Source organism: Rhincodon typus, chromosome 20 (assembly GCF_021869965.1).
Source record: "Rhincodon typus isolate 14 chromosome 20, sRhiTyp1.1, whole genome shotgun sequence".
NCBI classification, from domain to species: Eukaryota; Metazoa; Chordata; class Chondrichthyes; order Orectolobiformes; family Rhincodontidae; genus Rhincodon; species Rhincodon typus.
Window position 1 is genome coordinate 14,997,334 of NC_063351.1, and position 14,154 is coordinate 15,011,487.

Here is a 14,154-nt window from a genome sequence, read left to right on the forward strand (position 1 = left end):
CCCCCCCCCCCCCCCCCCAGATGTCTGTCGAAGTTCCCCATTATCAACATCCTGGGGGTCATCATTGACTAGAAACTGGATTGGATGCACACAGACAACAAAGAGGTCAGCAGCTGGGAATTGTCTGGAAAATAACTTCCCAAAGTCTTTTGTCCACCAAATCACGAGTCAGGGCTATGAAGAAATATTTGCCACTTACCTAATCAGGTACAGATTTATCAACACGAAGTTCAACACAATCTAGAAAAAAGGCACTCTGTCTGCCACCTTTCAACATTTCACTCTTCCACCATTGGTCCATGCTAGCAGCAGTGTGTACCATCTACAGGCTGCACTGTCGCAACTTTCCATGGTTTGTTTGCCCACATTTTTTTCTATGAACCCACACCATCCTCACCCGGAAGTTTAAGGGTAGCAGGCACAAGGGACTCTCTCTTTCTTTTTGTCTGAAAGTTTCCTGAGTCTCTCTCAATCTAACTTAGAAATGTATTTACATTCCTGTGTCTGAATTCCAGTACTTTTTTTTTGTAGTAACAGCATTGTGGTTCACTCTTTTCCCTATATAGTCAGCAGCCATTCAGGAAAATGGCACCTTCACTGATACCTCCTGTGGGCAATTAGGGATGTGCAATAAATAACAGCAGCACCACATCCCAGGTGTAACTTTATTTGAAAGAAATGACTTGTGCAAAGACTTTGCACAAGATGGTGAAGTTATGTCTCTGTTTTTTGATTTCTGGTATATGCCAAGGTTTAATAGCATATGCATCAGCTTTCCTGCTCCTCTGATGCTTCATGGCCTGCTGTGTTCATCCAGCTCTAAACCTTGTTATCTCTACATTTTTGTGATCTTATTTTAGGTTTATTGGTTCTGCAACGATTTCCTTGAAAGACCTTGCAAGTGGCCAAAAGACATTACCTTTCAAAAATGTTGCATTGCTCACTGAAAAGAAGCAGCCAACTGGGGTAAGTAAATGTAAACCTGTCACAATCAATTTAGTCCCTACCCAATCCCAGCACTTTTTTGTTTTTTTTGCTCAACATTCCAGTGGAGTGAGCAGTTTTCTCTTTTTGTAAAAAGAAAATGGCCAAGACCCACTGCCAAAGCCTGTATGCACACCATGTCAATAGATGTTACATTTTACAAGCACAAATTTGGACTTGTCATCAGGAAAATAAATTTTTAATGCACTTCAAGGCTTCAGATCTGCACCTGATATCATCAAGCACTCTAGCTGTAGTGGCAGCATGTTTCACTATAGAATATTGTCCTAGGACATCAGCATAGACCTTAGAGGAATATTAAGTTGACTGTTTAGACCCCTCTACATTTATAGAAATCTGCTCCTTCATTTTTTATCTGAAATGTTTAATTATGGTCTCTTTTTGAACTCAGTTATTCTTCAGCTTTGTCATGGAAACAGTGTTTCATGAAACTAGTGTATTTTAACATCTTAGTTGTCTATTGGTCTGTCTATGCTTGTATTAAGACACTCTCCAATCTTTGGGTTGATAAGTATAGTGATAGACGCAGCAAAGCATTCCGGCTAAAGATGCTGTATGGTTCTTGTTTTGATTTTAGTGTGTAAGTTCATCCCACGCTTGCTTTTATACAAATCAGAATTTGTTTTTAAGGTTGTGAATGCCGGGCGTTTTGTGAATGCCGCACAGGTTGCTAGTTCATGGAACCACCCTGATAACAGGATAATTTAATGAGTGCAACAAAAATGCAACCATGTGATTCATTCACCAGAAGTGGAAATTTAAAAACAGCCCACACATGCTGCTACCAACACTTTAATTGTGTAAATTTGTGCTGCACAACCTATTTGAGCATAGTTGTAATATACAATATTGCAACAGAATCCATTCAAAGCTGCACTGCATCAGGGTGAAGTGTTGCACATAAAATAATGAAATGTTAAAGTTCCGCATTTCATACTTTTGCCTATTTCAGAACATTCAGGCCATTACAGTTTGGAATCTGTAATGGACAAGTTTTTAACAAACAGATGAGGTTTGCAGATATTACATCAGGGTGTATCCACCTTTTTAAGTTGAGCAACCAATGCCTACCTAAATAACTTTCATCACTTTTTACGTGTCGTGTCTTGTCTTGTCTTGTGCCACAGTTGAAATACTATTGGAATCGCTGTGGAATTTCTGAGCATTGTGCGATCAAAGCCTTCATCATGATGTATTTTAAGCTAACTTTGAATTTTTGGGCCAATGGCGCTCTTGTTAATAGTAGATGTGCTCAATACTGAGCACATGAGGGGTCATCTGTTTTGGGCTATGGTAGATTAGAATATGCTTTCTAAATTGTGCTCAACTAGAAATGTAAAAATCTGTGTCCACATGCATAAATCACTAAATAGTGGACAAATACAAAGTCACTTTTTTAAAGGTTATTGAAGGGGTGGAAGTTAAGCTGCAATTGTACAAAGCCAAGTTTGACCACTTCTGAAATGCTTTGTTCAGCTGCGGACCATCCAACGCGGGATTTTACTTGAAGAACTTTGAACATTTTTGGTTCAAGAATGTAGTTTTCACTTTGGGGAAAAAAATGCTTTTTTTTTTCCAGGGGACAATAAATCTCATGGCAACTTATGAACCACCTGCTGGAGCTGTGCCACCTGACCCATCCAACCTTGGAAGCTCTGGTGATCAGGATGCTGAAGGGAGTGAGTCCTCATTGATTATTAATACTAATCAGGTTATTACCCACCTAAGGTGGTATGGTTTATCACTTGGTGTGTATGCACCAAGGCAATAGTACTCTGAACTTCAAAGGAACTGGAAGGCCAGTATATACTTGCACATTGATGTGCAATGTGTCTAACTGCAATTTTGATGCAAAGAAGTTCCAAATTTAGGCTAATAAGGTGCAGATAGAGTTTAACTTGAGTTAGGTAACAAGCTTGTATTTAAATGTGGGACTGGTTAAGTGCTTCTGTTCTCATCGACTTTTTGAAGTCACTTGTTGCTTTTTTAAGGTCAGCTGGTTTTCCATTCCACTTAACTTTGTCTAAATTATCTTTCTGTAGATTAATTGTTTGTGCCAGTAGGATAAGTGTTTTTGTTTGTATCGTATGTAGGTGGATTAAGGATTGGCTAATTGTCTGTTACACTACGTTTTATACACAATGGCTGGAGATGTCAGGACTGACCATTCAGAGGGAGTCACCAGATATTGTCAAGGATAGGCTGAGGTTGTTGCACCTACATTCAAAAGGGACTGAAACTGACCTGGGAGTTGCAGATCTTGAGTCAAATCTCAATTCCGTGCTTTTAAAACAACTGACAATCCATAGTCATCAATCAGCAAGTTCTCCCCAAAAGAGCTCCCTCATGCCACACTACCCACTTAGGGTGGGGGGTATAAATATGTACTGGAAGCCGAGTTGGACTGCTCTTATAGGCTTGAGTTGAACTCAAAAGCTCTGATTTGGGATAAATTTTGGGACTAAATTAAACAAAGCATAGCTGAATAGAAGATCTCAATCATAAGTGGGTGGGGGGGAAATGAATGAATGGGGTGCCCCAGGACTTGATGTTGGACCCACTGTGTGTACGCGTGTGTGTTCTTGAGCTCTGATCAAATTCAATACATGTTATGTTTGACACCATCTGTTAGGAGCGTTAGAATGAGAAACCAGTTTAACTTGGGAGTCAGAAAAGCAGTATTTTTGGAAGAGAAATTAAATGTTCAAGTGCGAGCTATTGGAATTGAAGAAAAGTGCTCCTTGAATGGTGCTGAAATAGTGAAGAACTGAATTGGAAAAAGACCCAGGAGTTTTAATTGTCCTCGGACATCAAAATCTGACCCACGAACAAATATACAACCAAAAAAATTTGATCCCACATCAGAAAAGATTGTGACCAAACTGATCAGCTTGCAGGCTAGGAAAATGGATTCTGATCCCTGAGATATAGACAAGGTTAACATCTACCATTGAAAGAAAAAGGAAGAGGGGTCCAAGTGAACATAGGCCCCCTTTAATAAATAAATCTGGGGAGATAATTATGGGAAACGAGGAAATGGCAGAGTTAAATATTTTGCGTCTGTTTAGTGGAGAGGAATTGAGTACCATTGCTAGAGAAGTAGTCTCATTAGTTTGATACAAAAGGCAGATAAGTCCCCTGGCCTTGATGGCTTGTATCTGAGGATCCTAAAAGAAGTAGCTACAGAAATGCGTGGGTTGGTACTTATCCAAAACCCAAGGATTTTAGGAAAATTAGAGGACTGGAAAACTGACATCACTATTTAGAAAGGAGGCAAAAAGTGGGTAGCTTTAGGCTGATTAGCCTAGCATCTGTTGTTGGAAAAACATAGATCATTTTCAAAATTGATTCTAAATTGAGCAGTGTCAGCATAGCTTGATGAAAGTGACTAATTTTCTGGGAAATTGTCTGACTAATTGTAGTAATTTTTTGTTTTGTAGTCTTGAGTGAGCAGGAACCAAAAGCTATGTTCTATTTGGACTACCAGAAAGCTTTTCACTAAGTACCTGGCAAAAGGCTAAATCCAAAGTCAGAGCTGATGGTGTTGGAGGTAGCATATTGGTGTAGATAGAGAGTTGGCCGATGGGCAGGAAGCAGCGATTTGGGACAGTCTATTTTTTTCACCGCCTTTGATTTCTATACTGTAATGAACTAATTCTGGAAACACTTGCTTGACTGAAGTGAGTAACACTATATTCTGCAAATTAGTTAACCGGCAAGCAGGACAGGATCTCACAATGGCAGGCAGACAATCTAACCGCAGAATGTATGGTTTTATTTCTCTTGTGTGTGCATTCCAGGTAGCTTATAGTCTAACTTGGCACTATAAACTGAAGCATTTGAGAATCTAGTGACTTTGCAATTTCACATGATTTTAGTCACATAGGAATTGTAATCTGAGCCAAACTTCACACAGTATATAAACAATGATGCAGATTGATATCCTGGTTTCCACAGAGCTGTTTTATCATGTGCTGTCTCTTCTCAAACAAATGTGTTAATGCCAAAGCAAAACACATATATTTTAATGATTTGCCAGGTAAAGTGTTATGTATTTACTGTCTAGTTTACCTTAGCTGGCTTCTCACCACCTATTAAACAGACATCAGCTTAGACTTGAATGGAAGCATACCACCAATGCCACCCCCGCAAAAAAAGTTCAGCTGTGCCTCGCTCCCAAGAATAGTGTCACTAGCCTGTGCCTGTTAATAAAAACCACATTCACACCCAGTGTTCTTGCACAACTTGACAATTTTAGCCTTAAGGCCTTCAATGGGAAGTCTGTGTTGCACCGTACTTCTGTTCTCCAATTGCCAGAATGCATGGAACACAGTGTGTACTTTATCCCACTCTAGCAGTCAGTGAAGAGTAGGAAGAAACCAGAGTGTTGTTCAAATGACCAGTTTATTCATTGAAACAGGAAAGTGTAAAGCAGTGAGGAAACCTTGGCCATCCTCACACCACTCTCCTACACAGTCGGCTCCTAATTCCAGCCATCACAGAACCAGTCATTTCCTCTGTCAAAAAGGAACAAGTTGTCTTGTTCAACTATTTTGACTTTTACTTATTGATAGTCCAAAAAAAACACAAGTAGTTAATTCTTGCCTTCAACTGCGACTGAATCCTCTGCAGAGAAAGAGCAACTGGAGTAAAATTGGCCCCAATGCTCACTACCAGTTTGGATATGCAGGGGCAGGGGAAATCCGAGAACTTTAAAATATTTTTGGTCTGGTGGGAGGTGGAAGCTGGATTGGGAGTCAGACCAGGCAATTGGGGAAAATCCCAAATGCCAACCACTTCCTATAAGGGCTTGTGAACAGACAGCCCAAACTAACCACTCTTTTTCTGATTTTTGAAAAATTTCGGAGTTCCCTGATGCCTTTGGCAGTATTTTCTTCACACTTCACCATAGGGGTAACTTGGATACCAAAAGGAAAGCACTGAACAGACCAGTTCTCAATTGTGCTAATCTCCACACTCCAGGGGCTAGTTTGTTTCAAAAAAAAAAATTCAACAGCTTTCTTCCCACTCAAATCATCTGCAGCACTCTTTCCAGCTATTATCCACCGCCACTAAATTACCCATGTTTCCTATTTCATCAACTTAAATGCAATGCCCAGTAAAGGCAATGTGTTCAGGGACGACTCCTCCAAGCTAGATTTCAATGAGGGCAGCTGGCTGGTTAAATGGTCACTTCCCTCTAGGAATTTCCACATGCTTGAGTTAATGACCAAAGCCAATCTCATCCTCACACAAATGAGTAATACCAGATTTGAGACCAGGTTGCCAACTTCTTCCAGAATTTAACCACGGTGCAAACTCAGTCCATCATGGAAAATGTAGATCATTGAATCTTACAACTCAATTGGACAATGTACATGGAGTAGGATTATTAGAAAGGGTGCAGTGGAGAACTGAACTAAAAAAGCCCCATAGCCTTATTGGATACCATTATGCTAAATAAACTTGTTGGCATTCAGTTTTTATTTCACTTTCATAGTCCCACCTTACAGTACTGTTTTGGTTTATTGGATCACAGTCATCATGGTACAGTATTAGTTGAATTGGCTTGTCATTCTCTGATCAGGATGAGTTTTTGTGGATTGAAGGAAGCAACTTGTGTGCGTTGTGGAATAGTGCTGCTACTCTGGAAAGCAACATTACAGGCACTCTCTGGATGTATCTGTTACTAAAACGCCAAGCTCTCCTGACATGCAAATTATTGCTTTTTCTGTCACTCTTTGAATACGATCTCTAATTCCAAGAATCTTTTTTGGCTAAAGCTTTCCTTTGAGTATTTTTACATCTATCATAAGTAGAGTATGACCAGGCTGTTGGCACAATTGGCATTCTTAATGCTCCAATTATTTAATGGTTTTCACTGCCAAATGAACAGCTCCATATAATTCTGGGTTGACTGTCCATTACTGTTTGTCAACTGATTTGACATTTTAACATCGTATTGTTTGAGATGTAGCGGTGTTTGTGAATCGGCTGCATTGATCTGATGAAATATTGCTGGAGGCAAAACTTGCTGCTGGTAAATTCTATATCCGGCTTTAGTTTCAGCTCTACATTTCTGGGGAATGAGACAGCATATGATGCTTACTGTGACACTTTTTTGTCTTTCTAGTTCAAAGCTTTTAAGTGTTCTGCTTCTTTCCCTGTTAAGACTATAAGACTTAGGAGTAGATTTAGGCCATTCAGCCTGTCCAATCTGCTCTGCCATTAGATCCTGGCTGACTTTGGATTTCTCAAATCCATTCTCTTGCCTTCTCCACCTAATCGTTGATCCCCTTACTTAATCAAGAACTGATCTGTCTTTAAATATACCCAATAACTTAGTCTCTGTAGCCCTTTTGCAGCAATGAGTTCCATAGATTCAACACCCTCTGGCTGAAGAAATTCTTCCTCCTCCCTCTTCTAAAAGGTCCTCCTTTCATTCTAAGGCTGTCCTTGGGTCCTAATCTCTCTCTCAGCAGAAACATTCACCTCCATTCTATCCAGATCTCTCAGTATTTGAAGCTTTGAATAAGATCCACCCTTAAATTTTGTAATCTCCATAGAGTACAAACCCAGAGTCCTTAACTGCTCTTAGTATGACAAGCCTTTAATCTGTGTGGGATCATCCTTTGTAAACTCCCTCTGGAACACCCCGTGCCCAAAAAAAATCCTTGCTTCAATACTAGAGCTAAAGTTGCTCTCAATATTCCAAATGTGGTCTATCAAAGCCCTATACAGCCTCAACAGTACATCTTTGCTCTTGAATTTAATGCTAATGTTACATTTGTTTTCCTAACTGCCAACTGAACCTGCCTTTTAAGCTTGACAATACTGAACCAGGCTCCCAAGTGCCTTTTTGTGCTTCAGATTTCCAAAGCCTTTTCCCAATTTAGAAAATAGTCTGCACCTCTGTTAATAACAAAGTGCATGACCTCACACTTGCTCCCACATTGTATTCCATCTGTCCCTTCTTTGCCCATTCTCTGTTAGCCTGTCCAAGTCCTTCTGCATCCTCACTGCTTCCTCAGCACTAGCTGTATCTCCACCTATCTTTGTCATCTGCAAACTTAGCAGCAAGGCCATCAGTTCCTTCATCCAGATCACTGAAGCTGACGTAAATAGTTATAGTCCCAGCCTGGACTGCTGCAGAGCTTCACTAGTCATCAGCTGCCATCCTGAAAAATAATCCCTACTCACTCTGCCTTCTGCCAGTCAGCCAATCCTTGATCCATGCCATACCTTGCCCCTAACACCATGAGCAATCATCTTTAGTAGCCCCCTGTGCAACACCACTGGCTTTTTGGAAATCCAAACAGCTCATTTCCACTGGTTCTTCTTTTGTCTAACTTTGTTCATTACTTCCTCTGAATTCTAGCAGATTTGTCAGGCATGACCTCCCCTTCACAAAGCTGTGCTGACTAAACCTCATTTTACAATGCTTTTCCAAATACTCCGCAATCTCATCCTTAAAATGGACTCTTTAAAAAATTTTGCCAACAACTGAGGTCAAATTAACTGGCCTAAAGTTTTCCTGCCTTCTGCCTCCTTCCTCCTTAAACAGTGGTGTTATATTAGCCATTTTCCAGTCCTTTTGGGACTCTCTCTCTGATTCCAGTGATTCCTGAAAGATCACCAATGCCCCTACAATCTCTTCCACTATCTCCTTCAGAACTCCTGGGCTGTAGTCCATCTGCTCTGGGAGATTTATCCACTTTCATATTCCCCAACACCACCTCGTTGGTGTTGGCCACTACGTTAACCTGACTCCTGACTTGATGTTCTTGTATGGCCTTGATTCCTCCGCTGTGTAAACTGCAGAGTATCTGTTCAATTCCTCTGCCATTTTTTTGTTTGCCATTGTTACTTCTCCAGCCTCACCTTTCCAATGGTGCAAATTTGCTTTTGCCCCTCAACTTTTTACATATTTAAAAAACTCTTGCAATCTTATGTTAATCACGAGCTTGCACTCATTTCATCTTCTCACCCATTAGTCCTTTTTTTTTCTTACTTTGGTTAAGGGCTTTCCAATCCTCTGGCTTGCCATTAATCTTCACCACATTGTACATTTTTTTTTTTACTTTTTACGCTGTCCCTGACTTCCCTTGTCAGCCATGGTTGCCTCCAACTTGCCTTGAAGATGCCATCTTCCTTGGGATTAATTTCTGCTGTGCCTGCGAGGCTCCCCTTCCAATCAGCTCTGGCTAGCTTCTCCCTGTAGGCTTTATAGTTACCTTTTTAACCAATTTTTGTAACAAAGTTGCATCTGTTTCCAGTTTCTCTCCCTCCATCTACAGGGCAAATTCAATCGTATTATGGTCACTGTCCCGTCAGGGTTCCTTTGCCTTAAGCTCCCTAGTCAGGTCTGACTCGCTATGCATCACCAAATTGAGAATTGCCTGTTCCCTAGTGGGCTGGACTACAAACTGCTTCAAAAAAACTATCTTGTAGACATTACATGAATTCCTTTTTGTGATCTGCTGACAACCTGCATATTGAAGTCCCCACGATTATTGTAAGAAAGGCACTATTACGTGCCGAGTCTATCTCCTGAATTTTCTTTCCCACATCCTGACTACTGCTGGGAGGTCTGTACGTAATGTCCATGAGGGTATCTCTCTTCCTTGTGGTTGGTCAATGTTACACAGATTCTACTGACTATATCATTTCTTATCAATTTAATTTCATGTCTTACTGACAAGGTAATCCTGTCCCCTTTGCCCATCTGCCTGTCCTTTTTTGATAGGAGAAGTATTCTTGGATATTTAGTTCCCGGCCCTGATCCCCTTGCAGCCAACGTTGTACCTGACAATTTCAATCTGTGCTACAAGCTCATTGCCCTTGATTTGTATACTGCATGCATTTAAGTACAACACCCTCAGTCCTGCATTGATTGCCCTCCATCTGCTGTCTGAAGTTTGATTCCTGACTCTTTCCATACTTTGTCCTATTACTTTGCCTGGAAAGGCTAATAACCTCTTCTGAGCCTTTGCACCTCCTAAACTTTGTCCATGCAACTGAACTCCCTCCCTCCACTCTTTAGTTTAAAGCCCTATCCACAAACAACGGATTGTGATTTGCCAACACTCTAGTCCCAGCATAATGTAGGTGGAGCTTGCCCATTGAAGGGAATGGCTTCCTCTTTTTCCAGTACTGGTACTAATGCCTCATGAATTTAACTTGTTTCTCCCACATTCGTTGTCTAGATGAGCACCATCTTTGGTTTAGAAGCTAAAAACTATAATTGATAATGCTAATTAGATTAAATGCGAGCTGTTTAAGGCCAAGCTAGATTCTGTAGAAAATTTTGACTCCACCTTAATGTGTCCCTTTAGACTAAACTGAAACCACAGCTAGCTCATGGTACTTAATTTTCCTTTCTGGGCTGGCTGTGTTTGTCATAACCATCATTGACATGTGCTTCTCAACATTGTGTCAATTAAAGAACCATGTGGTACTGACCCATTCTGGGTGTATAGATGAATCAATCTGAGGTTGTACTGCATAGGGATGTGTAACAGTGACGGCATGAAGGTGTTGAAGTACCTGGTTATTAAAGTTCCGTGAAGGGACCAGTGTAGATCTTCAATACTGAAAGGCTTGAGATTGGTCACGTCTTTCTTGACTGGTTCCAATAGGATTGAATTGACACAGCTTAAACGTCAATATTTAAAAGGCACCTGGATGGGTATATGCATAGGAAGGGTTGAGGGATATGGGCCAAATGCTGGCAAATGGGACTAGGTCAGATTGGGATGTCTGGACAGCATGGACAGGTTGGGCTGGAGGATCTGTATCTATGCTGTTTAGCTCTAGACTCCAAGTCGGCCTTCTGTGTGACGTTTTCATAACATCAGCTGTTTCACCATGTTTCTTGGGATGCATTTGCTCCATAAAGACTGGTATGAGCAAAGACTTGAGGTTCTGTTGTCATCCTTGTAACGGATGAGAGTCGTCCCACTTAATTTAATCCATTATACCATACCAGACATAAGTCAATCCCACCAGTTTCCTGGCACTTTCAGGTAATGTTCAGAAGCAAAACTGGTCTAGCAATGAAAGCAAAGTCTGCATAGATTAGACATGAAGCCACTTAGCATGACACTGAGTGGGCTCCTGATTTGTAATCTATACCCCTGGCAATGTTATTGGTTTCAGGACAGAAGGAGAATACCACCAATGGAATTTAGCTGTCAAACTTATCACATCACATTAAAGTCTTTCTAAACAAATTGGCAGGGTTGTCAGCTCCTGGTGCTGAGTGAATCCCCAAACTGGTGAGCTTCAGAATCCACTTGGTACAAGCTACATCTGTGTCACCTCCAAACAATTTTTTTAGGATGATAAAAGCTTGGACAAAAGTGGCCTGAGGAAATTTAAGGGTCGGGAAGGCATGGAGTAAATTCAGAGACCTTGTCTTTCATTTTCACAGAAATTAAAGAGCCAATACCAAAAGGACATGGATGCTTCAGAGAGGGTGCAGAGGAGGTTCACCAGGATGTTGTCTGGTATGGAGGGTGCTAACTATGAAGAGAGGTTGAGTAGATTAGGATTATTTACAATAGAAAGACTGAGGTTGAGGGGGGGACCTGATTGAGATCTACAAAAGCATGAGAGGTATAGACAGGGTGGATAGCAAGAAGCTTTTTCCCAGAGTGGGGGACTCAGTGACCCCTAGTAATTATTTCAAGGTTCGAGGGAAATAGTTTAAGGGAGATATATGTGGAAAGTTCTTTACGCAGAGGGTGGTGGGTGCCTGGAACATGTTGCCAGCGGAGGTGGTAGAAGTGGGCATGATGCATCTTAAATGATGCTATCCAGACAGATACATGAATGGGCAGGGAGCAGAGGGATACAGATCCTTGGAAAATAGGTGACAAGTTTAGACAGGATCTAGAGAGGCGCAGGCTTGGAGGGCTGGAGGGCTGAAGGGCCTGTTCCTGTGCTGTAATGTTCTTTGTTCTTTGTTCTTTGTTCTTTTTGTAATACCGTCTTATTTTGAAGTAAGGCTACTGAAGGCTCTGGTCTTGCTTCACATTTGCCATATTTCTGTCATACTGGTTTTTTCAATTTCATTGTCTTGAAGGAGGTAAAGAAGATCGCTAACTTTTTTTAAGTATATTCAAACTTAAAAGGCACCAGTGATTTGTGGGTCTCATTTCACGGCTGATGGATAAAACTTGACCCCTCGATAATACAAACCTACAGAGCCCCTGATTTGGCCCTCAGTCTGTGCAGTGTTAGTCAGGTCAACAGGTGGCAGGCAATAGGAGCCATTAAATTCCTGTGGATAATCCAAATGAATTTCTGATCAACTGCCATCAATTCATGGCCTTTGAACAGTGAATGTAATTGAACACAAGTGTACAAGGCAATGTAGATTTCCTTTTCAGATTGATCATGGTCTTTTTTTTATTTTAAAAAAAAAAAAAAAAAAATTTCTGATGGGACATACTGCCATTGACAGATGAAGATGAGGATGCGGAAGATGAAGCAGGTGATGGTGGAGGAACCCCTGGAGCTCCCAGCACGCCACGCCAGGCAGCAGCCCATGTTAGCAAACGACTCCGAAAGAAGAAAAGCAAGAGATTACTTTCAAACAAGCCTCAGGATTTCCAGGTACAGAGCATCCTTTCCATTAAAATGGCTAAATCATAAACTGAGTCTGGTTTATACTCTGAAAATTGTAGTTGGCAAAACTTTAGATTGTTCTTGATGTTACTTATTTGCAGGAAAGCAATTGGGGTGGCTGCAGACAATGCCTTTTCTCTTGCAGAAATAATTTGGATAATCTAGTGCTCAAATTGTGGAGGCTCAAAGACTTAAAATGCAATGTATTGCCTACCATCTGCATTAGTATTCACTAACAAATGGAAGTGACTGCAAAAGTTGAAGTTTTCACAAAATTAGAACCTCTAATAGTGGTTCTAAAATGTTATTGCTGAATAAACTGCATCTGATTACCAATGAAAGCAATATACTTCAGATGTTGGAAATCTGAAATAGTGCTGGAGAAACTGTTTAGCAGCCACTGCAGTCCATTTCTATCTGTTTCTCTCCAGATGCTGCCAGATCTCCTCTATCTCTCCAATTTGTTTTTATTGAATCTCATGCCGCTTCACCTTGTGCTTTTCAGATTCGGGTGAGGATAATTTCAGCTCGTCAGCTGCCTGGTAATAACATAAAGCCAGTTGTGAAAGTGACTGTCTGCAACCAAACCCATCGAACGAGAATCCGAAGAGGAAACAATCCCTATTTCGATGAGGTAAAGGAAAATCCTTCCCTCTATCAACTAAAATTCACTCACCAGAATTAGCCACTCAATGTGCTTTTTTTTTAAAGCCTACCTCTACATAGTAAGCTACTAAAGAGCTGAAGCTCAACCATAACTGGGAATTTTTAACTCTTACACAGCTGAGTTACTGATTCACTTGGGTACCTCTCTTTTAAATGTCTGTCTGTTTTTCCCTTTTCGGCACCTAATCTAGGGTGGTGCTTCTGGGAATATGTAACCTCGGAGGTACCATCTTTTGGGATCAGTTAAATCAAGGCTCAGCCTCAGGTTTTTATTTAAGTCTCCAACACTTTACCAAGCAGAGGTCATCTTGTGTCCTAATGAGCATTTTATTCCTTAATCAGTGCTACTAATAAACAGTGAAACTATTAGTGAAAATTGGCTGTCCTGCACACACTCTCAATTGACTACAATTTGACAACACATCAGTCAATGTTATTTAAAATACAAGTTGCATACTCTCTCCATGTCTGGGTTTCCACCGGGTGCTCCAGTTTCCTCCCAAAGATGTGCAAGTTAGGTGGATTGGTCATGGTGTTAGCTACAGTGTTTGGGGAGGTGTAGGTCAGGTGCATTAGCCATGGGAAATGCAGGGTTACAGAGGTACAGAAGGGGGATGGGATGGGGCTGCTCTTCTGAGAGTTGGTGTGGACTTGGGCCAGTGGCCTGGTTCCACACTGGGAGTCCATGTTCCCAATTACTAAAACTTCTGGATTTCTGCTTCTGCTATGTGGCAGGCTCGTTTGAGAGAAACTGACTTCCTCCTTGTCACTATCAATGACATCCATAAGAGGCCTGATATACAGTTGTAACTCCATGTAACAACCCCCCCCCGCCCCTCCAAAGAATGACAA

The 14,154-nt window shown here is 41.0% G+C and overlaps 1 protein-coding gene across 1 annotated transcript in view; it reads left to right on the plus strand.

Moving 5' to 3' along the window:
* The window catches only part of LOC109936026 (myoferlin), a 194,232-nt gene that overhangs the window by 37,760 nt on the left and 142,318 nt on the right, over positions 1–14,154 (plus strand). The window contains exons 4-7 of the mRNA XM_048609170.1: positions 861–966; positions 2,585–2,684; positions 12,473–12,624; positions 13,142–13,270. Of these exons, the coding sequence (XP_048465127.1) occupies positions 861–966; positions 2,585–2,684; positions 12,473–12,624; positions 13,142–13,270 (487 nt within the window). The remainder of the gene's footprint in view (positions 1–860; positions 967–2,584; positions 2,685–12,472; positions 12,625–13,141; positions 13,271–14,154) is intronic.